The following is a 26030-nucleotide window of genomic DNA, read 5'->3' on the forward strand; positions in this document are numbered from 1 at the left end:
GTTTATGAATGAACTTGATAATCTTCGAAGGCAACATGAAGCTGAAATTAATGCAATAAGGTAACAAAATAACTGGGATAAATATTGGAAAATAGATAAATCCATCTTTTTTGATGTTGAAATGATTGTATACCTAGAAACCCTAAAGACTCTAAAACTACACCTGTCAGAATACTGATAGATAATAGGTATCAGAATACTGATATGGTGATTGGATACTCGGATACTGGTTAAATATACAAAAACCAATAGCCTTTCCTATTCTAGCAATAAGTACTTAGTAAAAATGAGAAAAATATTCTATTCACAACAACAGAAAGAGAGTTTGAATGATTTTAAATGGAGCTTGTCTTCTCTGGTTCATCATAATCCCCACCACTCTTTATTCTCCTACACCTGGACCATTTTCTGCACTCACCTTAAGGAATTTGACTTTACTACCTCTGAATTTAAACAGTGGTGTGCTGGAGCTGGCTCATATCAACTCACCAGACCCGGGTGGAGCTGGTTATTACATAGTTTTAATAGCCTGAAACATTTACACAATAGAAATTGACAAAAACTGCAAATCAAGGCTTTATTTCTCCCTGCCAGACAGCTGTTTTACCAGCATGCATCTGAATCTTACCTCTCACTTTATGGGTCCAGGTCCCAATTGTGCAAGGTCACTAAGCTAGTTACAGTTAATGTGATCCCCCAGCTCCTACTTTAGTGCATTCTCTATGCCTACCATATAGGAGCACAGCATGCTGACTAGGAATCAGACCAGGTTCATTTGTGAAGGCAGGAGTATTATCACAGAAGCCACAGTGTCCTGGGAAATGTATATTGGGAAAGGCAGACATTGCAACAGATTTTCTGATCTCTTGATGCTGCCCCATTTAGGGAAATTGCAGGTAATGGAACTTACAGCTCTCTCTCTTCCAGGTAACCACACAAGAAACAGTCATGGAGAGTAACCCAGAAGATGGGGCCTACATAAAAGGACTCTTTTTAGAAGGTGCCCGCTGGGACAGGGAAACAGTGCAGATTGAGGAGTCTTTCCCCAAAATTCTCTATGATCCACTGCCCGTTATTTGGCTGAAACCCGGGAAAAGTGCAATGTTTCCACATCAGAACATTTATGTATGTCCAGTCTACAAAACAAGTGCGCGAAGAGGCATCCTCTCCACCACAGGCCACTCCACCAACTATGTCCTCTCCATTGAACTCCCAACAGACAGGCCCCAGAAGCACTGGATAAACCGAGGGGTAGCCTCTCTGTGCCAGCTGGATAATTGATGGCATCCATCTCAATGCAGAAAATAAAAGGCATCTCATTCTCAACCACAACCTAGCTTTCCTTTCATAAGAGACACATGGTATGATGATGATGGCGGCAGTTATATTAATAGAGCACTTGCTACGAGTCAGTGTTTCAGAGCAGCCCTGTAAAGTAGGTTATTATTATCCTCATTTTATGGCCACAGAAACCATGATACAGAGAAGGTAAGTAAGATCTCCCAAATCAGATAGCTACTAAAATAGTGGAGCCTGGATTTGAACACAGATGATGGGACTCTTCAACCTAGACCTTTAGCCATTTGGCTAAACTCCTTTGTGTTTTATTTCCTGTTGTTTTGCTGTAACTTCCACTGAACTTTAATTGCTGCTTTCCTAGTGCTGTTTCCTAGCACTAACATCACAGCCTCAAAGGTTCAAAAAGGCTTGAGCCACTGTGCTGACAGCTCAGAGCCTGGAGCCTGCTTCAGATTCTGTGTCTTCCTCTCTTTCTGCCCCTCTCCCACTCTGTCTCTGTCTATAATAATAATAATAATAATAATAAAAACATTAAAAAAAAACCCAACTAGTTCAAGGTTTCACAACTCATCAGTGATAGAAATGGAACCCAAATACTTCTCTACTAGCCTGCGACAAATGGGCAGAAATTTCAGGAAGGAGACATGAAAAAACCAGCATTTGTTGCATGCCTACTATGTGCCATGGGTTGTGACAAGATATCCTTTAGATATCTTGTTTTTTCCTATGTGGTGGGTACCATTGTCTCTCCGTCTGGAGATTATGTAACTTGCCTAAGATCATCCAGCTCTTTGACATTGCAGAGCCAAGGTCTGTCTGGCTCTAGAACCCATGCATTTTTCACTGCCACATGCTGCCTCCCTGCCAATGACTTGGCTATGTTATGATGTAGAATCTTAAATGTGTAGCTCCAACAACCATGTCCAAAAAATTTCTAGTTTATCACTTTCCTGTTTTCCCCCAGAGCCAGCTAAAAGAGAATCCTAAGGAATATAAAAATCAAATTCTTTATATATTACTTCTCGACTAACTCTTTCATTTAGCTCTTTGGCTCTAAGTGACTTCAGGGCATTCCAGTGGTCAGTTCATAGTTGAGCAAAGACATAAGGCTGTTTGAGGGTCTTTTTTTTTTAGAACAGTTTCTGAATGTATTTTTTTAAATATATGAAATTTGTTGTCAAATTGTCAAAGTGCTCATCCCAAAAGATGCCCTCAATACCCATCACCCACCCTCTCCTCCCTCCCACCCCCCATCAGCCCTCAGTTTGTTCTCATTTTTTAAGAGTTGTTTGAGGGTCTTAATGTGTCTTTCGGTTTCTCTGCCTCTTCACTAGAAGAAAGGTCCTCAGGTTTTTTTATTTTTCCTGAATGTGGGAAGCTTCAGAGAACCAAACATACATACTCCAGAAATCTCTTCATGGAAACATGGAGTTGATAAAATTCTGATTAAGAACCCTAAATTAGGGGTGCCTGGGTGGCTCGGTTGGTTAAGCGTCCAACTTTGGCTCAGGTCATGATCTCACGGTTCATGGGTTCGAGCCCCATGTCAAGCTCTCTGCTGTCTTAGGGCCTGGAGCCTGCTTTGAATTCTGTCTCCCTCTTTCTGCTCCTCTCCCTCTTGTGCTCTGTCTCTCTCTCTCAAAAAACAAACAAACATTAAAAAATTTAAAAAGAACCCTAAATGCTGAGATCAGCAGAATTATCTGAGAGATCTGAGACATTAAGTGCAAAAGGGGAGTTCTCCAAATCTTGCCAGGAGGCAATAAAGAGGAGCAGTCTCTTCCAACTCAAAGCAGGTAGCTTAATAGTTATTTTTTCGAGAAAGACAGTTTTTTAATTTTTACTTTTTCCAATGAGGGAAAGAAAATCAGAATGAAAAGAGAGCTGAAACTGCATTATCATTCCAAGTAAGATTGTTGGTCATGTGAGATGGAAAGATGGTCAGGATCCCAACTGCCTGAATCTTGGACTGGTTAGGCTAAGTTGTATTGTAAGTTTTAAGGCAGTGAGGGGGTTGCTAAGAGAACAATTGGATTTTAATTAGTTGTCTAACTCCCAGATTCAGCAACAAAAAGCTGAAGGAGGCAGGGACTGACTGTTTCATTCCTCAGGGGTCAAGGGACAGAATGTTTCTGTATGATGGATTAAATTTTTGTAATTTAAAAAATTTCCTCCACTTTGAAAAGAAACAGTGCCCTAAATTTGAGGTCATTTTCTACTAGGGCCGATGGGGTATTTAATGTTTCCCCCTGGGAAAGAGCTGTATGTTCTTTCAGAAATCCTGGTGAGTTAGAGGCTGGAGTCTTGGGGCAGAGATGGCCAGAGATCAGTTTGGTGAGAAGCTGCAGTTCCTGCCAATAAATAGTGCAGCAGATGACATCAGACAAACATTGTCACCAAGCTAGTCATTTCTCTTTAAAAATCTAGCTGTTGGGTAAAGAATTTTCAGTCCTTGTCAGTATTAGAAGAAAATTTCATTGAAAGAGGGGATGTAGGGAAGATAGGTTTGGCCTTTAGAAGAACGAAGATGGAGATTTTATAGTCTTGGAGAGAAAATGGGAGAAATAAAAGCTATTATAAACATTGTTCATATGAAAGTTTTGGTAGTAAATTGGTAATTATGTTACTGTGTAATAGGACATGCACCTTTGCAAAGGAGGCTAATCATATAAAATTCAGTTAGGTAAGATTCCTGGCACATAGAAGACACTCAGGAGGCTAGCTAGCAATTAGATCAACTTCCATTTTGGAAGAGGCTGGGTGGGAAGGTTGCTTTCTTCACTCAACAGAGTTAAAGACAAAAACTGCACAGTCAAAATCACCTTGAGTTACTTAGAAAAGGACGAGGACAGAGATAGGCAAGTCACGTCTCACTTGGCCCAGCAGAGCCAGTTTTTCCACCAATGCGAGAACAGATCACTGTTTCAATGGTTGACCCCCAGATGAAGTACTTGACTTGATTTCACAGGCCCTATGTTGCATGACAAAATGTGTAAACACTAGAACCACCTCTGAACAGGGAGATGCTTCCACAATGAGACCAGATAGAAGGAGAGTTACTGATGGAACAGCAGATGTCTCCCAGTTGAAGCCAAGCTGGGGTTTATGTGGCAACCATGTTAAATATGCATTTGCTATTACTACAGTGATATATTTGTTCTCCACATCATTGCCAAACTCTGCAATACTTACCCTCAGCATTAAAGTGTATGCTTCTGCTCACAGGAGCAGGCTTTGAGATTGAAATGTAATGCTTACTTTGAATTAGAGGAACTGTGTGACAAGAGAATCCTAAATCTAGGTATGGGCTGGAAGTTACCATATGCTACTTTTGAGGGTCTCGGAGCCATTTTGGAAAAGAATACAGAGAGACCAAAATCGATAAAAATTTGTTTTTATTGGTGATGCTCGTCGTCTTTGGAAGTCAGAAGGAATGTTAACAAGGTGTGTGTGACTTGCCATGGGATTCCACACATGCAGGAGTATAAATCCTTTGTGTTTTGATTTCTCTTTGTGCCATTGCTGTTTAGACATAGTTTGAAAACCAGCTTGGCCCTTGTACTTCCTAATTATGTTAAGATAAAATATTCATAATGAATGCAGTATGAGTTTCAAGTAAGCCTTTCAAATCCTAAGTGGATCCTAAGTAATCACAGGCTTTAAGATAAAGTAAACATACGCATTTACCTAAGACAAGTACTTTTACGTATGTATATGTCAGGGGCAGGGTGTCATGTAAAATTTCCATGAAAAACCACGATAAATCCAATGATGCACTTTTTAAGGGTAGTTTATCTGGAAACTGGGATGGTCAAAAGACAGCAAAACATATACAAAGAAGCCCACTTTTAAGCAAACCTTTTTTTTTTAAGCAAAAATTAGGGAGAAAGAAGCCAAAAAATATTCTGAAGGCAGTGTAGTTTTATGGTAGCTATGAAGACTTTCAGCAGCTGGCTGGTTTCTTCCTATCAGCTGACATGACTGGCAAATGACATTTCCATGAAAATCTTTGTCATCCTTATCTTCCTTCTACAGGCCTTGGCCTTGTTTCCAAAGATGCTTCAGTGAGGGTATATAAGGTCCATGACCTCTAGGGTTATGTCATCCACTTTAGGCAACAAGACCCTGATGAAGTGTCAGGAGGAGTGAGCACAGATCTTGGGGTGAATACCATTATTTTAGAGGTTTTTAAGAAGATATTTAAATTTTTACCCCTAATTGAAGAGAAGGGTTTCATCATCTGGTTTACATTCAAGATCTAGTCGGCTCATCATTCTGAGAAATAAATTTTCTTCTGGGTTAGGAAATCTCATCATGAGACTTGAGATATACTGGTTTGGAAAGTTTCCTCAGTTTTTCCTGGCTTCGAAGTCCCCGGCCTCGTAGTGGGGTAAGGCCCATTGGAGGCAGATGAATCTGAATAGGAAGAATAATATTAAGAATTATAATCACCAGAGCAGCTTATTCATTGAGGATTTACTAAGTACCGTGCTCCCTGCTAAGCACTAAATCTACGCTGACTCATTAATCCTTAAAATCCTTACACACATTAATCCTTACAATAATCTCATAAGGAATTAGATAATATTTATAGATGAGACAATGGAGGCTCAGAAGTTAAATAACTTGCTCAATCTTATATACACATTAAGTGGTAGAGCCAAGATTTGCATTCCAGATCACATTCCAGAGCTTGTGCTCTTCTTTGTCATACTGCCTGCATGGAAGGAACAATGACCACAGATCACATGGTGAGATGAGAATCCAAAGAAGGCGAGAAAAAAAGTTTGGGTAGACAAAGCTATTCTGCGCAGAGTGGAAAACTGGGAGTAATCTAAATGCCTACTAAAGAGCTGCTGGGTAAATTATGGTATATTCTTGTAACAGGATCCAGTGGCAACCATTTAAAAAGATGGGAGGCAGAGATGGCCAGGACAGATGACATAAACTAAGTAAGCAGCAAACAGTATGTCCAGGATCCCATGTACTTTAAGAAAACGTAGGTACACGAATATAGAAAAAAAGATAAGATATTACCAAACTATTAGGTTGAGCCAATACCGGGTAAAATTGCTGTTTTTGTATTATAGGTTAAGAGTAGAATATTGGCAGTTTCATATAGTGCAACCTAACAGTTACAGTGGTTACTTCCACAGGGTGAGAATTTTGGACCATTTTCACTTTCTACCTCATGCACTCTTTTAATGCTATTAACAACAAACCTTACTTTTATTATAAGGAAAATAAAAATACTTCCATAAAAAAGGTGAAAGTCAAAAAGAGAAAGCTATCTAAATATGGGCTAGCTTTCCCTTCTATATGTGGGAAAGTTGTATGAGTAGGAGAAATCAGGCATTCATTGACATTTTAGCTTGTTGTGATGGGTTGGCGGCATGCAAGGATAGCTTACTTCCAACATGCCTCCCACAGAAGCTCTAGACTGCTCGACACACACTGGCCCTCTTGGTACACGTTCTTGAAAATAACTGGGTTGGTGAGGAGAAGTACCCGCCACATGTTAACTGTCACACTTACTGGCCGTGGATAAGGAATCTGGTAATGCAGTCCAATTTCAATCCTTGCTGTGCATTCATCTATACACTGTTTAATCAGGTCTGTGTCTGTGAGCTATTAAAAGAGGAAAACAGGTGAGGTTCTTAGCATCTTTCTAATGCTCCTTATGTAGAGGTGTACATCTTCTTCAACTTTCTCAGCTCACCAGCCAGTAAATTCAATGCTGATACTTTGAAAAATCAAAAGCAATTTAGTATAAAATTTACTGTGGATTAAACTTTTTAAAAAATTATGGCAATAGGTAATACCTGCACACAGTAAAACATTATTCAAATAACACAAAAGGATATAATATAAAAACAAAGTCTCCTTTTTACCCCTCTCACAGTTCCCCCTTCTCAAGGACCACAATTATTGGCAGTGTTTGTCCTCCCAGGGATATTCTATGTAGATAAAAGCATATGTGTATATATACACTTTTTTTTCCCTTACACACAATAGCTCTCTTTGCTCTGAACTTTGCTTTTTCCCCTAACAATGTGTAGCTCCTTTTATATTTACACAGAGAGCTGCCCATTTTTTTTTTAATGTTTATTTATTTTTGAGAGAGAGAGAGAAAGAGAGAGAGAGAGAGAGAGAGAGAGAGAGAGAGAGAGAAACAGAGCATGGGCAGGAAAGGGGCAGACAGAGAGGGAGACACGGAATCCAAAGTAGGCTCCAGGCTCCGAGCTGTCAGCACAGTGCTTGACGCGGGGCTCGAACCCAAGAACCATGAGATCACGACCTGAGCCAAAGTCGGATGCTTAACTGACTGAGCCACCCAGGCGCCCCAGAGAGCTGCCCATTCTTTCTAAGAGCTGCACAAAATTCAAACATAAGGCCGTGTTATAATTTAATCAGTCTTTTCCTGATGGATATTTAGGTTATTTCCAGTTTTTTTTCCATTATAAACAATTCTGTTATGGATCCCACTAAAGTTGTTTTTGGCTTACACGCAAATATATCTAAAAGATAAATTCCTAGAGAACTGCTGGGTTAAAGGGTGTATGTTCATGCATGTTTAATTCTTTCAGATATTCCCTCTAGATTCAAATTACCCTCTAAGAGTGTACCAATTTATAGTCCCACCAACACCCTGATGAGAATGCTTCTCCACCTCCTCTCCATGTGGATCAAACTTGAACCCAACTGTTTCAGCAAGTGCTGTCCAGAAACCCCCCAAGTAAGATATTGGAGAATGATCCACTTCTTATTTTGAACTGTAAACTGCCTTGTTCACTGGTAAGGGGAAGAAATGGCTTTTTAAATTCCCAAATAGTCAAATTGTGGTAGTCCAGTTTCAAGTAAAGGGATGACAAATTCATTCTAAAAAACAGAACACCAGGTAGAAGGGGAGAAACCCTTACATTTCAAGGATGGAAAATGAGTCAACATGTGGCTCTGCTAAGAGTTTGCAAGTGGGCCTCAAAGCAGAGCTGGGATTGCACCAGTCCCAGATGACACCCACAGTGACGTCTGGGCCAGAAAGGCTTGGAAATTCCAAGGGCGTGCCTATTCTATGGCACCTTTTGGAGCAGAGAAGAGTTCTAGGAACTGCAGTGCACAGAACTACAGCTGGGTCCCCTGGGGCAGAGGGTCTGCTTCCTGACCTCTGCTTCTCAGAAGCTGTTGCTCTGATGTCCACATTGGGAATAGATTTCCATGTTCCCATTTGCCCATTAGGATTCAGAGCAATTCATGAGATACCTCTGAATTATTATTAAAATCTCACAGCAAGTGAAGTTCTAAGAAACGACTTAAGTCTGCGTAAGGGACTGGGGAGAAAGAAGCCCGTCATAAAGATACGTATGGTTAAGGGGGCTGAGGGCTCCTGGGACTGCAGCTGTCCATTTGAACAAATCTGGGTTAGAGCTCTCCAAATTCATTCATTGGCTGCCTTCATGATTCTGCTATAGCCACATACCATTTATACTAACATTAAGCTTTCTCTTTAAATGTACTGTCTCCTAAGCATAATATTTGTGGCGTTATCTGATATGCTATTTTCTAACACATGGCAAAATACGTATCTTAAAAACCCATGTACCTTCTCCCCAGACACAACAAAATAATCTTATTTATGTCACATCACTGGCACATACACTTCCCTCTGACTCACACCGCACTGAGCCAGCCCAAGCTGAGGCAAAGGAAGGATTGATTACTGCCATAACTGAAAACCCTAAGGGCCTTGATCAGTCCTCACATGAGTGAGCCTGAAAAGGTTTACTGGGCACATCCTGCTATGATATCTCTTCAGCACCGGGCTAGACACTGTGAGGCCATGATTCTTGCCTTCAACTATCAAGGTTATTACATGGGCAGAACAACTCTGATGCATAAAGCTACAGAAAAGGCATGGAGGCATGTAATCAACAGGGCAGTGACTGCTGCAGACTGCTCTAGAGGAGTTTAGAATAGGTCACTGTCACAGGGTTGAGTGAAGGCTCATGAATTTAGTGACAACCACAAGGCAGGTCCCATGGGATATATAAGAAAGTATAAGACATTGTCTCTTTGCTCGAGGAAGTGGCAGTCTTGTTGGGGAGACCACACCAACATAAATGAAACAAACAAGAAGGAATGTGACCAACTACATAGGGACAGACATAGGTTATAGTGGTCTCCCAACTTTTTGATTATTTACTGCTTTCAGTAAAAATTTCTGAGCCCATAGCTCCTATACATGTACTCATACTGATTTATAAAATATATTAATAAGTGCATTAAATACATCAAAAACCTTATAAGTATACACCAAATACACATTTTAATTTTTTTTTATTTTTTAAAGTTTATTTTTTTAGTAATCTCTACACATAGTGTGGGGCTCAAACTCACAACCCCGAGATCAAGAGTCACATGCTCTCCCAGCTGAGCCAGCAAGGCACCCCATGAACAGACATTTTTAAAGGATGCAATAAAAAATAAAGAGAAATAGCACTTGCAGTATTTTATTTCCATTTCTCAGAGAACTGTTTAAGGACTTCATTGGGCATATACATTGTGATGTGTGGCATGGAAAAGTTTGGAGAAGCTGGAGGAAGGCCGGAAAGGCAGAAGCTTCCTGAGCAGGTTGGTTTTATGAAGCAGACAGGATTCAGATTCTGAGATGGGGAAGATAGTGTTGTTTGGGAGGGTTTCTTTGTAGTGCTTACCCCAATTGTAATTTTTTTAATTTCTTACCATCTAACTCTGAAACATCTTTGAGGGATCCTGTCTTGGTTTTGCTCATTTTATGTCCTCAACATCTAGTCCAATGTCTGGCACATGGTGGGCACTCAAATACTTGCTGAATGAAAGAATGAGAGCAGAGAGTTGCAGAGTGGTGATGGGAGCTATGGCAGAAATAGGCAAGCTGGAGAGGGGAGGCATCCTGGTGGAAAGAGGTGTTCTGCTTTGGATCGTTACACTTGGTGTAAGGCCCTTCAGGAGGCTGGTGAGGGGCTGAGGCTGGGTTTTCAGATATGGGAGCTGAAACCATCAAGTGGTTGCACAGTCTCTGGGCCTCAGTGCAGAGGGCTGACTTTCAGAGGATCCTTACAGCTGGCAGGAGGGTGTGTGGCAGGAGGGTGTGTCCAAAAGGACACAGAGACAGGGGTCAGAGAGGAAAAGTAAAGAGAGTGGATTGTCAGGAAGTGTCATGAGGGGAACAGTGACAGCACTGACTTCATGAGATCAGTGAGAAGGAGGCAAGGAAAGTAAGAAGCTGAAAGCCTCTTTCCATGCTTAGTGCCAGGCAGTCTTTGTAAGGAGCTAAGAGCCAATGCTTTATAGTCTGTGGGATGGGTCACATCAAGCCTCTTACAAATGGTTTTTGGCTCCCTGATGTCTAGGTGTGCAGTTCCGTTAAACTACTTAATGGAGGCACTTTCTTACCCAATTCTGTGGTCTCAAAGGGCAAACTCACTCTGCTAGCCAAAGAGGCTTGAGTTCAGAGTGAAGTTGTGAAGGGAACCCTGTGTCTTTATCCTATTCTCTTTCTTCTGAATGGGTTTATACTTAGAGGCCTTGAATAGTTTATGAGTTGAAGAAAAAAAAAAAGTTTCACTGTGCACCTCCTGTGGGAGGGGCCGGGAACCGGCACAGTGATTGCGAACTGCTCCTCCCCTGAAAACCCTCACTGGCCTGGCTCCTGTCACCTGGCTCATGGGGTCTTACAAGGACGAGGACGCTAAGACACTGACAGGCTGGACTGAGACCTGAAACAAATGACGGGAGGAACCCAGGCTGGGCTCTGCTTCCCAGTAGTTGGGCAAGCTAGCTGGGCCGTGCCTCTGAGCCCTTCCTGCCCCACACTCTGCCACTGTGACCTGTGCTGCTCAGTCCTCTCAATTTTAGGACGAAAAAGAACAAGTATCACAAGACACTGCCCTCCTCCTTACAGTTTCCAATTGGGGCCTACTTACATTTTTGTTTTTCTGGAACAGCGTTCTGGCTTCATTTAATATGTACTGTTTTTCTTTAATGGTGTCTTCCATCTGCCCTGATGCCGCCTGCCATTTCCTCACAAGCCTGAAAATTCTGCGGTAGAGGCCAAGAACTTCTTGTCGTGTTGCTGTTGTCATCCTCAGACCCACCAAAATAGAAGAGGGGAAATTTGCATGAAAATTCAATTTGACAGTAGGCAGCTAGGCAGATGTACATTTTTTTTAATCAAGCTTTTTAATTAGTCTGGAAATAATTGCTCTTTCTCAACAGATCTGTTTGGTAGCATTGCCAGAATGTGCTATAGGAACACCAGATCTCTCTCAGCCATGCTGGTATATCACCCTATGGTTCAGAGTTCATGTTTGCTACGATGGCAATTTTTACAAACATGGCAAACCAAAATTCAAATTTACTATACTTTAAAGCAGTAAATTCTTTACCAGAATATCTTGGGAATGATGCTTTTAGTGTGTATTTTTATAAGATTGCAGTACTTACCAGAGTGCCTGGAAAAGGCACATTTTGAAAAACTAATTTTTTTTAAGTTTATTTATTCTCAGAGTGCGCATGTGCGAGCATGAGCAGAAAAGGGGAAAAGATAGAGGGAGAGAGAATCCCAAGCACGTTCTGTCCTGTCAGCATGGAGCCTGACGTGGGGCTAAAACCCATAAACTATAAGATCATGACCTGAGCCGAAATCAAGAGTCAGATGCTCAACCAACTGAGCCACCCAGGTGCCCCAAATAACTAAAATTTCTAGTTAAGTAACTTGAGTTTAATGCAGGGATCTCAAATTCAAGCATATCCAGGGTCTGGCAGGTAACAAAATGAGGGAACCTGGCTAGGTAGAGACAATGGCCAGGAGAGGAAATCCCCCCGCCCCCCCAAAAGGTACAGTTGCTACTCAGTATCAGGCAGCTACTGCCATGGAGAAATGAGGGCCTAGGAATGCCAGATTTCCTGATAGTTTAACAGTAGGTAGCAATCCATATTTTTTAAATGTGAAATCTCAAGACACTAATTCATTCTTTTCGAAAGTGTGAGTATCATGAAAGCCAAACACATTGAGTCTGCAGGCTCACTTCTACCCAGAGGCTGGCAGGTTGCAACCTCTCTTTTAGTTCATCATAACCTTGTTGAAGATATTTCTCAAAATTGTTGGTCTGCTTCCTTGTCCATGTGAGAACCATACAGTAAGTATAACGGAAGATCTTGCTGATGATGACTAAAGAGCTTGTGGCCTCTTTGGGTTTTTACTCTGAAACATCAGTTTTAATTTCAGGAAACTTGGCTAAGTGAGTCCCAACCTAAGTATATTCCCAAAGCTAAATGCATTCATTCATTCATTCATTTAGAGAGAGAGAGAGAGAAAGAGAGAGAGAGAGAGAGTGAGTGGGAGGGGCAGAGACAGAGATACAGAATCTGAAGGAGGCTCCAGGCTCTGAGCTGTCAGCACAGAGCCCAACGTGACCCATGGACCATGAGATCATGACCTGAGCTGAAGTCAGATGTCTGACCAACTGAGGCATCCAGACACTCCTATATGCATTAAAAAAAATTAAATTCCTGTCATTTTTATTTTTATTATGAAATATTTCAGATATACAAAAGGATATAGAGAATATAATTAAACAGCCATATATTCACAATGGATCTTAAATAAATTATATATATATATATACCCCTACTGTATCCCTTCCAGTCAAATTTCCCTTCCTCTGTGCTAGAAGGAACCACTGTCCTGAACTTGTTATTAATCTTCTCACACATATCTTTACACTTAACATTCTATAGTATTGCTTAGCAAGTTTACAAACCTTATACAGCTGACCCTTGAACAATATGGGGCATAGGAGCACTGACCTCCACGTAGTCAAAAATCTACAATAACTTTTGACTCCCCAAAACTTTACTAATAGCCTACTGTTGACATGAAGCCTTACTGAGAACATAAGCAGTCAATGAACACATATGTATGTATATGTATCATATACTATATTCTTACAATGAAATATGCTAGAGAAAGGAAAATGTTAAGAAAATCATGAGGAAAAGAAAATACATTTATAGTACTGTTCTGTATTTGCAAAAGAAATCTGTGTCTAAGTGGACCTGCATAATTCAAACCCATGTTGTTTAAGGATCAACTCTCTATGTAAAAGGTATTATGTCCTTCTGCAACTTGCTTTTTTTGCTCATGTTTGTATGATTCACCGATGTTGTTACATGTAACCCTAGCTCATATATTCTCAATACTGCAATTCAGTCCCAGTATATTGTCTCTTCTCCTGCTAACGTTCTAATGATGGGACATTAGGTGTTTTCCTTTTTCTTTCTCTTTTTACTTATGCAAAAACTTCAGACTATGTCTTTACTATTTACTACTATATCTAAAAGAAATTCAGGGAAGACAGAAAAAAGAAGTCTCAAAACTAGAGGATTCTGATTAGTCACATTTTAGAGAATGAATATATTGTACAGTCTTTAACAAAAGGGTAGGCTGGGAAGACAAGAACACATCTGGTGAGTAGCAGGGCCAGGCACTGGAACACCTCACGAGTACTGGGCTTTCCTCAAACAGGCTCATCAGGATGGGGAAGTAGGCTGCTCACTGCCCTTTGAGAAGAGGACCCATTTCCAACTCAAGGTGGAGGTGTAACATACGGAGACTGTATGCTTTAGGGTGGTCCTGAGCTCCTGAGGACTTGGGCAGGTAAATGCAGATGGGAGCTGGGAAGAGTGAGTTCATCTAGAAGTTCTAAGTACCTGCAAGGTATTTACCTTAGAATTTCTTTTGAATAGGATTGCCTCCCTGTCCCCTGACCCTGGTGACCTTTCTTAAGCAATGAGTAATGAACCAAGGCTTAATCACTTGCTGAAAAGGTTGAAAGCACTGCTTCACCCAATTCAAAGTTAAGATGAAAGTTATAATCAACACCAATTCTGATGTCCATGGATACCTCACAGAAAAAAATGCTTAGAAGAAATTCATAAAAACCAGGAGAGAACATCATTCTTTGTGGCTAATCTTAATAAAAACCCATGACATGATGACTTTTCCTGGTAAGGAAACAGGTTTCTGAGTTTCTGGTTCTCCCTAAAACTCCATGGTTTCATATGAAAATACGTGAGTCAGTTCCTGTGAGGGGCATAGAGTCTGTAACTACGATTAATGATTGCTTCACTTCCTTAACAGATGAAACGTCTCTGACTGCATGACACTTGAGGAAAGTGACGGAGGTATGGCATATTAAAGCAGTAGCAACCTTCTCCAAAGCCTTTGTTTTTTTTCTACTACTCGAAAGAGCCACAACTTCAAACTGTAACTGGTCATATGCCATAATCGGATACACAAGCCCTGCAATTAGGGTACTCAAGGTCATAGGCAGTACCAACAATCAGTACTTAATAGGTCTATTTTCAAAACACTTTAATTAACGTATACAGTGTTTTGAAAACTAATCCTGAAAGGGAGATTGATATCTCCCTCTCCACCATCAGGTGACCCAGAAAACCCAAGTCTGAAAGATTTCCGGAGAAGGGTCTAAGGCTGTATTCCCCATTGTGCACTATTAGCAAGTCTAGCTTAACAACACTTCCCAATCTTCAGAGAATAGGCAAGAAAAGAAAAATGCCTCCTTTGTTGTTTTCTTACTGGATTTCTTTCGGTTCTTTGAGGGAATCACATTTTTCTTACTGTAGGTAGGGGTATACACGCATGCTGTTCCCTCTTTCTAGAAGGCTTTTTCCTGACCCTCTCTCTTTTACCTGACCAACCCCTACTCATCCTTCAATTCCCAGTGAAAACCTGGACACCTCAGAGAATCCTTCTCCCTCCTGTCACCACATGCACTGGGTCAGGTCTGTTGAACCTTCCCATGGATTCTTGAATTTCTTCTTTGTGGTACTTACCACTCAAGTAATTATGGTTTGTTAGTGCCTGTCTTCTCCCAATTGATCCTTACGTTTATGGGGACAGTTATGACATCCATCTTATTTACTGCTCAATTCTTGGCACCTACCCAGGTCTGTAATTGGTGTTCCACAAATGCTGAATAAATAAAAATATCTCATGATACAGAAAGCTTGGGATTCTAGAAACAAAACTGACCATATAAAAAAATTTTTTTCCAAGCTCTTTCCCCTTTGATTTATATTTTTGTCTTTGTTCCTAGGAAGCAACCTGTTTAGAAAAAGTGCTTTTTCCCTAAGAGTGTTCCTTCCTATGGATTCAATGACTTGAAACCAACATTTATTCCTCCGGAACTATCAATGATTTCTCACTACTGATGCAAGGCTGAGATGGCTCTTTTCTTTACTAGTATTATGGGTTGATCCAATGTACTGAGGTCTGCTGGGATTTTCCCACAGGCAACATGAGAAATATCAAATTATTGAGGTCCACATTTTTAAAAAGGATTTTATTTTTAAGTAATCTACACTCAACATGGGGATCGAACTCACAACCTTGAGATCAAAAGGTGCAGGCTCCACTGACTGAGCCAGCCAGGTGCTCCTAGAGGACCACAACTGAACCAGTCTCACTCAACTGGCCATGAAATCTCTTACAGAATTTTTAAAGTTTTATAACTTTGATTATGAGATTGACATTTGGTCAAACTGTTTCACTTTACTTCCTTAACCCCAAAGCCCCAGAATGAGGAAAGGTAAGAGATATGAAGTGTTCCTGGGAGGAAATGTGACTAGAAACCGGCCTTTTCTTCTTCTTCTTTTAATGTTTATTTATTTTGAAAGAGAGAGAGAGAGAGAGAGAGAGAGAGAGCGTGCGCACATGAGCAGGGGAGGGGCAGAGAGGGAGAGGGACTCCCAGACTCCGTGCTGTCAGCAGAGATCCTGACACCAGGCTCTATCTTACCAACCTGATCTCACTATCATGACTTCAGCCGAAATCAAGAGCTGGACGTTTAACCAACTGAGCCACCCAGGTGCCTCGAAATTGGCCGTTTCTTAAAATCGTACCCCATATATACATAGTACCAAGAAAAAATTCACAACTAAGCATCTTCCAAGTGAAGCCTGGGCCACTAAGAAAAGGCTGATAAATGTTGCTGCTAGTGTGGTTTGGTCTCTGGTCACAGTTGGGAGAAGTTTTCCCGACAGCAGGTGTCCCAAAGATTGGTTGGGGAGGTTATTTTTTGGATGTACAAGTATTTTATAATGTACTGTAATAGCCTATCAAACTCATAATTTAATAGCATGATTTTGATTTCACAGCATAATATAGAGCTTCTTTGAGATGAATGTATTATAAAAGTTTTTTTTTAATGTTTATTTTGAGGGAGTGAGCATGCACAAGCAGGGGAGGGGCAACGAGAGATGGGCAGAGAGAAGCGGGGAGAGGGAGAGACAGAGACAGAGAGAGAGAATCTCAAGCAGATTTGGTGCTTCACCACAGAGCTTGATGTGGGGCTCCAGCTCATGAACCGTGAGATCATGACCTGAGCTGAAATCACGAGTCAGACACTTAACCAATTGAGCCACCCAGGTGCCCCTGTATTAGAAAAGTTTTTAAAGCTGGCCTAAAATATGGGTAATAATAGTAAAAATTGTGATGCAGAGTATGAAACACACAAGTTTTAAAGCTACAGCTCTAAGGCACCCTGCAGGGTCATGCCTTGGTGTTTATTCTATCATCCACTTAAAATGCTTGCTTTCTGCTAGTTATCACACCCCACCTACTAGATACCTATTTGCTCCCAAGTTTTTCTGCAGCCCCCTTTTCTCTGCTTCTCTCCTAAGCCAGCTATTGATATTTTGCTATTTCATTGTGTCTTTTTCTTCACAGTCTCTGAATTCCTGCAGGGCTCAGACTGTTTTGCACATTAGAGTAATTATAATAATACTACACTTTGCTCTGTACTAACTGTGCTAGAGGCTTTGCTAGGTGCTTTATGTATGTTAACTCCCCAAATCACAATTCTATAAGGTAGGTAACTACCATTACACCTTTACAAAGCAGAAACCTGATGCAAAGAGAGGTTAAGTAACTTTCCCAAAGTCACATCAGCTATATTAAGAGGTAAGGCTGGAGGCACCTCTCTGGCTCAGTCACCAGAGACTCATCTCAGGGCTGTGAGTCAAGCCTCAAGTTGGTTGTAGACCTCACTTCAAAACAAAACAAAACAAAACAAAACAAAACAAAACAAAACAAAACAAAACAAAACAAAACAAAAAAACGGGGAATCTGGGTGGCTCAGTCGATTGGCATCCGACTTCAGCTCAGGTCATGATCTCATGGATTGTGAGTTCAAGCCCTGTGTGAGGCTCTATGCTGAAAGCTCAGAGCCTGGAGCCTGCCTCAGATTCTGTGTCTCCCCTCTCTCTCTGCACCTCACACACTCTCACTCTGTCTCTCAAAAATAAATAAACATTAAAAAAAAAAAAAAAAAAAAAAAGAGGTGAGGCCAGGATTCAAACCCAGACCCAGACAGTCTGGAGTCCAGCCCAAATGTTTAATCACTAAATAGGATGCTCAATCTCAGTAAATGTGGTTGAATGTCTGTTAACTGCTTTAAAGAGCTTGGCTAGTTTGTGACAAAGGGAACTCAATTTTATTCCCTTCCCACAACAGCAAAAAACCATTGTTTTGCACCTTGATATGAATAACCTTTTAATAAGGTTTTCCATATGCCATCTGCCCTTGCTTTTTTTTTTTTTACATTTATTTATTTTGAGAGAGAGAGACTGTGAGCAGGGGAAGGGCAGAGAAAAGGAGGAGAGAGAATCCTAAGCAGTCAGTGCAAAGCCCAACTCGGTTCGAATTCATGACCTGAGCAGAAATCAAGAAATGGACACTTAACTGACTGAGCCACCCAGGCACACCACCCCCCACTCCTGACTTTTTTAAAAAGTTTACTTACTTATTTTGAGAGAGTAAGAGTGTACATGAGTGACTGGGGGAAGGGCAACTGTCCTTCCTTAATAATTGTGTTGCACATCAGCACATTAAAAGATGCTGTGCACCTGGCAGGACTGGGCTGCTCTTCCATTTGCTATGGCAACTCTGTTCCATCACTCCAAAAGGAGTGGACATCATAGAAGACTCACCAGGGCTCATTACAGTGCTACCACTCTGCAGGCCTTACTGGTCCCTCCCAAGCATCTATCCTTTCAGTACCCACTGGGACCACACACAGGAGATTCTAGGGATACACAACCTTGATAAACAAGCAGCCTTAGTCCCTGCCTTCCTGAAGCTTACATTCTAGTGGCCAAGTAGATGACATACAAGAAAAACAATTTCTGATGGTGGTATGTGCTCTCTAGGAATGAAACAGTAATAGGATTCAAATGAACAGAGGCAGGGTTATTTTATTTTGGGTAGTTAGTGCCATTTGAGTCCTGAATGACATGAAGGAGCCTGAGCCTATTCAAGGGAAGAGTTAAGGGAAGGGTGGTTCAGGAAGAGGGTGGCAACCAACAAAGGCTAAGAGGTGGTAAACAAGTCAATGTTAATGCAGCAAGAACCTGTGGGGAAGGTGGGGCCACAGGTGAGCAGAAATCTAGGACAGGTTGGGAGCGGAGGCCCTGGAAAGGAGTTCAGCTTGTAATCTAAGAACAAAACAAAAGGAAGACATTGGCTGATTTTAAGCAAGCTGGAGTACCATGGTCTAATTTGCATTTATTCTATCCTTTAAAAAAATTTTAACGTTTTATTTTTTGAGACAGAGAGTGAGCAGAGGAGGGGCGGAGAGAGAGGGAGACACAGAATCCAAAGCAGGCTCCAGGCTCTGAGCGGTCAGCACAGACCCCCATGCAGGGCTCAAACCCGTGAACACAAGATTATGACCTGAGCTGAAGTTAGATGCTCAACTGACTGAGCCACCCAGATGCCCTTAATTTACATCTTTTAAAATGTGCTGGATTTGGGGGCACCTGGGTGGCTCAGTCAGTTGAGCATCCAACTCTTGATTTCATCTCAGGTAATGATCTCAAGGTTTGAGATTGAGCCCAATGTCAGGCTCCACAGCCTGATCCACAGTGTGGAGCCTGCTTGGTATTTGTTCTCCCTTTTCTCTCCGCTCCTCCCATGCTTGTACTTGTGCTTGCTCTCTCTCTCAAAACAAACAAACACTAAAAAAAAATGTGCTGGATTTCAAATTGTATCTTGCACATGGTGAAAAAAGTTTTGCCTAATGCCACCTAATTGACAGGAGATTTGGGATTAAGAGCCAATAAACCTAGATGATTATTTCCCTGACCAAGAGTTTTCCCATTTTTATTTTGGAGTCAGTAATGGGGCAGTAATTAATCTCCTAAAACCAAACGAAACACACCACCTACTCACTCTTCTACTCCGTGATGAGTGGAAATAGTGAAAGGTCTGGTAGGTTCCAAGAACCCACTCTATACAGCACGTGTAGACACACGGCATGTTTAGGTTTGGCTTTTCAGGATGTCTGCGTGAAGATATGCTAGTATTAGGGGATTTATCCACTTCACCCTTTCCCCCACCTTTGGAAAGACCATCACAGCATGAACACTGAGGAGTTTAAGAGCAGAGATGAAAATTCCTTCTCCAGATGAAATTTATAGAAGTATGACTCTGGTCTCAGGAATGTCAAAATTCCCAGTGTTGGACTCTCATGAGGCTTTGCCTTCTACTTAAGAAAAAGTGTTGCAGTATAAACAAGGGACAGAAAAGGCAATGGGAATTAACTGACTTTCCAGCCCCAGGCAGAAGGAAAGATTTGCCATTCTTTCAGTATCTGCTCCTAGGTGGAATTTTTCTTTTTCTCATCATAACTAATGAATGTAATAGAGTTAAATTTCTCTCCCAAGTACTTTATGATTGGGTGGGTGGTGGAGATTATGAAACTCACCCAAATGAAATCACTGTCTCATGTGTTCATTGTGCACCCATGCTGGCCAGTCCCTGTCCTGCTGCCCAATCTCCTTAGATCTGGCACCCCTTCTTTTTGCCAAATGAAGGTCCAAATTCACACAACTGAAATATTCTTTCTTTGCCTAGCTGTTGATTCTCATTCTTGGATTTCCATTACTTTTCATAGGGTGCCATCTTCATGCTGAAACAGGTTCAGTGACTCTGCTATGTGTACTCCAGGCACCTCCAGCACAGTTGTATCATAAGTTCATTCTATTCTAGTGTAATTTTCTGGCTGGCTTACCTTTCTTCTTCCACTGTGTGTGTTTTGGGGAGGGAGAAAGAAGGTTGGGACTATGCCTCATTCATCACACTCTTAAGACTGGGCACAACGTTGGAGCTTGAAATATATTTGTTAGAAGAATAATACATTTACACACGAAGAATAGTCACCAGTAATGTCCATTCTCATTCTGAAACACACACAGTGGTATGTGGGCCAGGTTTCCCAAGTGAAGACCCTAGAACATTTAAAAATACTAATTAACCCTCACAATGATGTTTTCAAGAGTGGTGCTGTGGGTGTCAGGTTTGGGGAGGAGGCCTTATCAGTTCCATCCTTACAGTTATAATAATGTAACCCATACTCTTAAGGTCTTTAAAAGCCAGTAAGTGTTGGTCCACTGGAATGAAATGATTTACTATGTTTTCATGAAGCTTAGAACCAAACATATAGAAAAAATATGGCTCGGACACATTTTCTCTTGAGAAAAAAAAAATCCTTCTTGGGAATAAGATCTATTGCAACCAAATGATCGGGGATCAAAACCAACCTCCAAAATTGTTATTTGGAACAAGCAAACAGATTTTCTTGCCCAGGAAAGCAGAGGACAGAATGATTGTCTTGGTTTTAGGCATTCAAAGTTTTTCCACATATGTAAGGAACAGAAGATAAAATGCAACTATTGAACAAATGGGTTCTGGAATGGTCAAAAGTGGGTTTCAATCCCGACTTCACTACATTGGTCAAGTCTTCCTGAGCCTCAGTTTCTGAAAAAGTGAAATGGGGTAACAATAGAACCCTCTTCAAAGAGTTGGGGTAAGGATTACTCAAGAGATAATCCATGTAAATCACTTAGCATTGGGAGTTAACAAAGGCAAATGTTACCTAAATAGGAGGAAATAAAGGAGGAACAATGACGCCTCTTTTATCTATGCTAAGCTTTGTCTGCAGAGGTGGGAAAAGAAGCATGTTGCCTGTTGGCAAATTTATTGCTTTGTGATACTGATGGATTTTCCTAAAGCTGTTTCCCTCTGATCATTAATAATCCCTGTACAGTAAAGGGCTATTGTTCTTCAGTATGAGCAAATAACCCAGTCAGATGCACTGCTTATCTTCAGACCACAGCACATACTTCTTACTGGAAATATAATGCAGGTGCCAACACTGAAGGCATGACCAGACTTCCTATTTTTCTTCCTTTATCTCTTACTCCTTGCTTATCCTTTGGCTTGTTTTTCTCCTACATCTCTTATATTTCCTACTTTCTGGTGTACACCCATATCCTATACGGTATCATCCTTACCCAAATCGAATAACCTTCAAGTTAAGCTGTGCCCCACACATCACTGCCCTCTATCCCCCACTCCTCTCAATTAACAGACAGGCAGACACACACACCCCACAGACTTGTTTCCTGTCCTGGATTCAGTTTTTGGTTACTAGAATCCAAAAAGGGAAGTGTAATGCCACACACTGTTCTGCAAATCTCAGGATATGCTTGTGTGGTGTACTTAATCATACCACAGCTATTCTCTGAAACAGCATCTTTTTACACAGAAAGTGACAATATGGTGTGTCAGAGATAGGAGGCAGGGACTGGAAGGTAGATCGTGTTTTCATTTTACTTAAAGGAATAGAATTAGGTTAGGCCCTGTAATATGGGAAATCTCCAGAACACAGGGAAAAACCAAAAATACTGATGTCTGAAAGGCTTCTAAATTATCCAAAACAAAATCATATGAGGCAAGTATGCTCATTCTAAATATACCAGCATAGGAGCATACACAAGATTATACTTGTAAGGGGGAACTCCAATTAGGCTTTTGTAACCAAGAGAGATACAGCTCTTTTTCCCCTCAGACAGAAATTCTGAATGGAAACCAAGTTTCTGCCCTTCAATTCAAAAGAAATGGAAGTATTTGTTTCCTTATCAGCATATTTTAAGAGACAAAAGTAAGGGTCAGTCAGAGGGGGTAAGAACCAGTTAGCAGAAGTAGGATGAGGTGTTAGATGTGTGTGGGTGTGTGTGTGTGTGCTGGAAATAGATGAAAACTAGGTCAACGCTAAAAATCAACCCCAGTCATTCATTCATAACTACCCAGAATTTCACCCCTTCATAGGAACTAGGAAAGTCAGAGCAAGAAACACTTAAATTTAAATTAGCATTTAAATCCTTTGTGATAATTTCCTAGGGAAATGGATTAGGAAACTGACAAAAGGGCTTTGGTTATAACATTAGATACAGCTGGAGTTTTCTAGCACCTGACCCTTGATCCAACCATCTGATGAATAACCTCACATTGAGTAGTGGTCCCTGCCTTCACAACAGTTTCCAAATACCCTCCACCTATCAAGTAACTACCAAATGAGCAACTTTTCTCATCTGCAGAGGCAACAGAGCTCCTTACTAGACAAAATCCCTTGACAGCAGGAGCAATGACTGTCCATCCTTATGTGTGTGGAACTATTGCACCCAGAATACCTTCAAGCTCCTGCAGTTCAGTGCTGACCCACAGAATGTATTTCCTTTTTACTTTATTTATTTATTTAGAGCATGAACAGGGAAGAGTGGCAGAGGGAGTTAGAATCTTAAGCAGGCTCTGTGCTCAGCGCTGAGCCTGACCCAGGGCTCAATACCACGACCCTGATATCATGACCTGAGCCAAAATCAAGAGTTGGATGCTCATCCAACTGAGCTATCCGGGCACCCCCACAGAATGTATTTCAATGATGGAAATATTCTATAACTGTGATGTCCAGCAGGGTAGCTAGCCACTGGCCACATGAAATATGGTTACTGCATCTGAGAAACTGGCATTTAAAAGTGTATTTAAGTACCTACATGTAAAAAATAAATAGCAACATGTAGCCAGTGGCTACTGGGGAACAGCACAGTTCAAGACCAAGAACTGCAAATCAAATGCCCTCAAGGGTCAGGCAGACAGCTGAAAAGAGAGGAGGCCTTTGGCACTGAGCCACATACAAAGGCGGGGGCGGGGGGGGGGGGGGGGGGAGCGGTGGCGGGGAGAAGCTTTATTGGCTCCAGGTGTGTTGCCAGATTCTTTTTTCAATGAAGCTGAAAATCTGGATTTTGATGTCTAATTTTTAAATGTTGGCAAGTCAATTTTAAATTTTTTTTTTCAACGTTTATTTATTTTTGGGACAGAGAGAGACAGAGCATGAACGGGGGAGGGGCAGAGAGCGAGGGAGACACAGAATCGGAAACAGGCTCCAGGCTCTGAGCCATCAGCCCAGAGCCCGACGCGGGGCTCGAACTCACGGACCGCGAGATCGTGACCTGGCTGAAGTCGGACGCTTAACCAACTGTGCCACCCAGGCGCCCCGGCAAGTCAATTTTAAAAAGAATTTAAATTTAAATCATTTTGGGGGCTGAATGATATGTTTGTAGGCAATAGATGTATTTCCATTTGCAATCTCTAATTTAGGCCAACCCCTTCAGCTCAAAGAAAAAGACCTTCTCCAATGAATGCCACTGCTGATCAGTAGCAGATCCAAGATTGAAACCCAGGCCTTCTGATACTTCTGATATTCTTTCTAGATTTTATGAGATTAACCATATCTAGATTGTGGCTGGCAGTGGCAGCATCAGCAGGACAAAAGCTCCTTTGTCAGAGCTGCTGAAGTCCGTGACTGATACCTTATGAATACAGTATTCCTACCTAGCTATAACCACATATTGGGCCCTTTGGGCAAAGCTCTATACTAGAAGCAAGACACAAAGAAGAAATAGCCCACAGGGGAGTCAGACATAACAATTAACAAGCAAAGTCAGGCTTGCTGTAATGGACACAAATCACCTGCACACAAGTCCAAAAGCAATGACAGCTGGGGGAGGAAGGGAAGGAAGAGATTTGAGCCAGGGCTTAGAGGATGAATAGAAGCTGGCTGGTGGGTGAATGAGTCTCACGGATTATGAGAGTGAGTCTCACTATTGCAGGATATTAAGGGATCCTGCTTTTATCTCTGAGGCCTTATCTGTGTCAAGTCTCCTTTGCTGGCTTCTGTTCTTCTCCGGGGAATCTCTGAATGTCTCTAAAAACTCCTGTGTATTTTCTCTGGGACTTTTCCCCTGACTTGTATATCTAACTTCTCCGACATCTTCACCTGGATGGTTAGTAGACTTATCGAACCTAGTATATTCAAGAGAACTTAGGATATTCCGTTCCAAACAGTTTCCCCTTAGTAGTCCTCCTTGGTTCCTCTTCCTCCCATACACTTCACACCCAATCAGGCATTAAGTCTTGCAAACTCTACTTCCAAAATGCATTCTGAATTTAATGATCGGCATTTCCACTGACAATACTTCTTGGCCTACTGTAACAGGGTCCTAACAGTTCTGACAACTTCTACCCTTCTCGGTCTAGCAACCAAGTGATTTTTTTTTAAATGTAAATCAGGTCAGGTCACTCCCCTTCTCAAAACCCTCAGGTAACACAACAGCCAAACCCTTACCTTGGGCTAAAATGCTGTGCTTGTTCAGGCCCTGTCATTTCTCCATCACAGACCACTTTGGCCCTTGTTTTTTCTGCTCCAGCAACCTGGCTTTCTCGCCGTTTCCTTCCTCAGAACCCTGTCGGTTGGCTCTTTTCTCCACCTAGACAGTCCATTCCCTAGCTTCTTTCTTTTCTCGAATCTCTGTGAAACCCGGCCTTCTCTGAAGAGCTCTACCCCATTTTAGAGTGGCCCTCCCCCTATCTTCTACCACTTCATCCGGTACTATTGTCTTACTTGCGGATATCTTCCTTCCTGATTTACATTTTAACTTTAACTCTACATTTTAACTTTCTTCCGGACTCGAAGTCACCGAGCAAGGCCTCCGTTCTCGCTCTCATTTGTAAATAGAGGCAATAAGAAGCTAGTTCTCAGTATCCTAGAAAGTCTCCGTAGCTTGTACGGGCCCTCGTTTGGGTCAACCTTCCCCAGCTTGACGCCTCTCGCCCCAGAATAGCCCCTGTTAATCTCCTATTTATATTCGGGGATCCAAGCGATTCAGCAAAGTTTGAGATGGGCCCCAAATCGGCATCTCAGAGTCCCCAAACCAGGCCTTCCCTTCCTGGCCTTCGGGCCACTTCCCAAGGCAAGTTCTCGAGGCCAGGGGCGACGACACCGAGCCGCCCTCGCGAGGCAGGGGTCACACAAGCACGTCTCCTAGCAACGTCGCACCCCCGCCCCCACCCCATCCCTGCCCCTGGGGAGCCAACCCCTTCCCCCAGTCTCCCGCGCCAGGAGTCAGCGTCTCCATCCCCTACACTCACTCTGCGTCAGTCCTGCCTTCCCCCACCCACAGAAGCGCCGCAGCCTACCGCGGGCTAGGAGGAGGCGGCGCCAGGAGCCTAGCTGAGCCGCGGGCGACGGAGGTCGGGCAGGTCCGGTAGGCCAGGCCGGACCAAACCACCGGGAGGACCTCTGTGGGAGCATTAGTTCCAGGTCGGGAGTAGCCACGAGTCTCCCTTACACTTCATACTGTAGCCCATATTCCGCCGTATACAAACAATATAGCCAACTTCATCCTCTCCCTAGTTTCTCTTTACCCCTTCCGCTATCGTTCCCCCCACTCTAGTCAAAAAAATGGTCCAGTCCAGCACCTCCTAGCCCTCC

The 26030-nt window shown here is 42.0% G+C and overlaps 3 protein-coding genes across 18 annotated transcripts in view; 2 read left to right on the top strand and 1 right to left on the bottom strand.

Annotated features, from left to right (window-relative positions):
* DNAH3 (dynein axonemal heavy chain 3) overlaps positions 1–1326 on the top strand; it is a 170856-nt gene extending 169530 nt beyond the window's left edge. For 4 of the 5 annotated variants that reach the window (XM_047838156.1, XM_047838154.1, XM_047838158.1 and 1 more), the window contains one exon: positions 928–1326. In XM_047838156.1, coding sequence (XP_047694112.1) covers positions 928–1281 — 354 coding nt within the window. In that variant the 3' untranslated portion in view covers positions 1282–1326. The remainder of the gene's footprint in view (positions 1–927) is intronic. The other variant, XR_007147732.1, reaches the window with a different exon arrangement.
* Positions 1327–4677: 3351 nt separating this feature from the next.
* Positions 4678–26027, bottom strand: LYRM1 (LYR motif containing 1). 10 transcript variants are annotated; one of them, XM_047838295.1, is made up of 5 exons: positions 25736–25812; positions 20433–20649; positions 11262–11410; positions 6835–6927; positions 4678–5715 (listed from the first exon to the last, which is right to left on the bottom strand). In XM_047838295.1, exons 2-5 carry the CDS (start codon positions 20491–20493, stop codon positions 5599–5601), a joined length of 420 nt encoding a protein of 139 aa, XP_047694251.1. In that variant the 5' UTR covers positions 20494–20649; positions 25736–25812; the 3' UTR covers positions 4678–5598. The 10 variants fall into 10 exon arrangements, with proteins under 10 accessions (XP_047694251.1, XP_047694250.1, XP_047694249.1 ...); XM_047838294.1 differs by lacking the exon at positions 25736–25812 and adding an exon at positions 24885–25612; XM_047838293.1 differs by lacking the exon at positions 20433–20649 and having other exon boundaries at positions 25736–26027.
* Positions 25755–26030, top strand: part of DCUN1D3 (defective in cullin neddylation 1 domain containing 3) — a 41694-nt gene continuing 41418 nt past the window's right edge. The window contains exon 1 of one of the 3 annotated variants that reach the window (XM_047838276.1): positions 25755–25803. The gene's annotated coding sequence lies outside the window, so the exon portion shown is untranslated. Of the gene's footprint in view, positions 25860–26030 lie in introns of all 3 variants that reach the window. The other 2 variants (XM_047838282.1, XM_047838275.1) reach the window with 2 other exon arrangements.

Source organism: Prionailurus viverrinus, chromosome E3, assembly GCF_022837055.1.
Source record: "Prionailurus viverrinus isolate Anna chromosome E3, UM_Priviv_1.0, whole genome shotgun sequence".
Taxonomy (NCBI): domain Eukaryota; kingdom Metazoa; phylum Chordata; class Mammalia; order Carnivora; family Felidae; genus Prionailurus; species Prionailurus viverrinus.

Bases quoted from the DNA above. Each gene is read 5' to 3' on its own strand.
- LYRM1 (XM_047838293.1), bottom strand. From the start codon at position 25,850: ATGCTCCCACAGAGGTCCTCCCGGTGGTTTGGTCCGGCCTGGCCTACC. The intron at 6,928-11,261 runs GTAAGTAGGCCC...CTCTTTTAATAG, and splicing joins TGTTCCAGAAAAACAAAAAT to CTCACAGACACAGACCTGAT. The intron at 5,716-6,834 runs GTAAGTGTGACA...CTTCCTATTCAG, and splicing joins AGATTCCTTATCCACGGCCA to ATTCATCTGCCTCCAATGGG.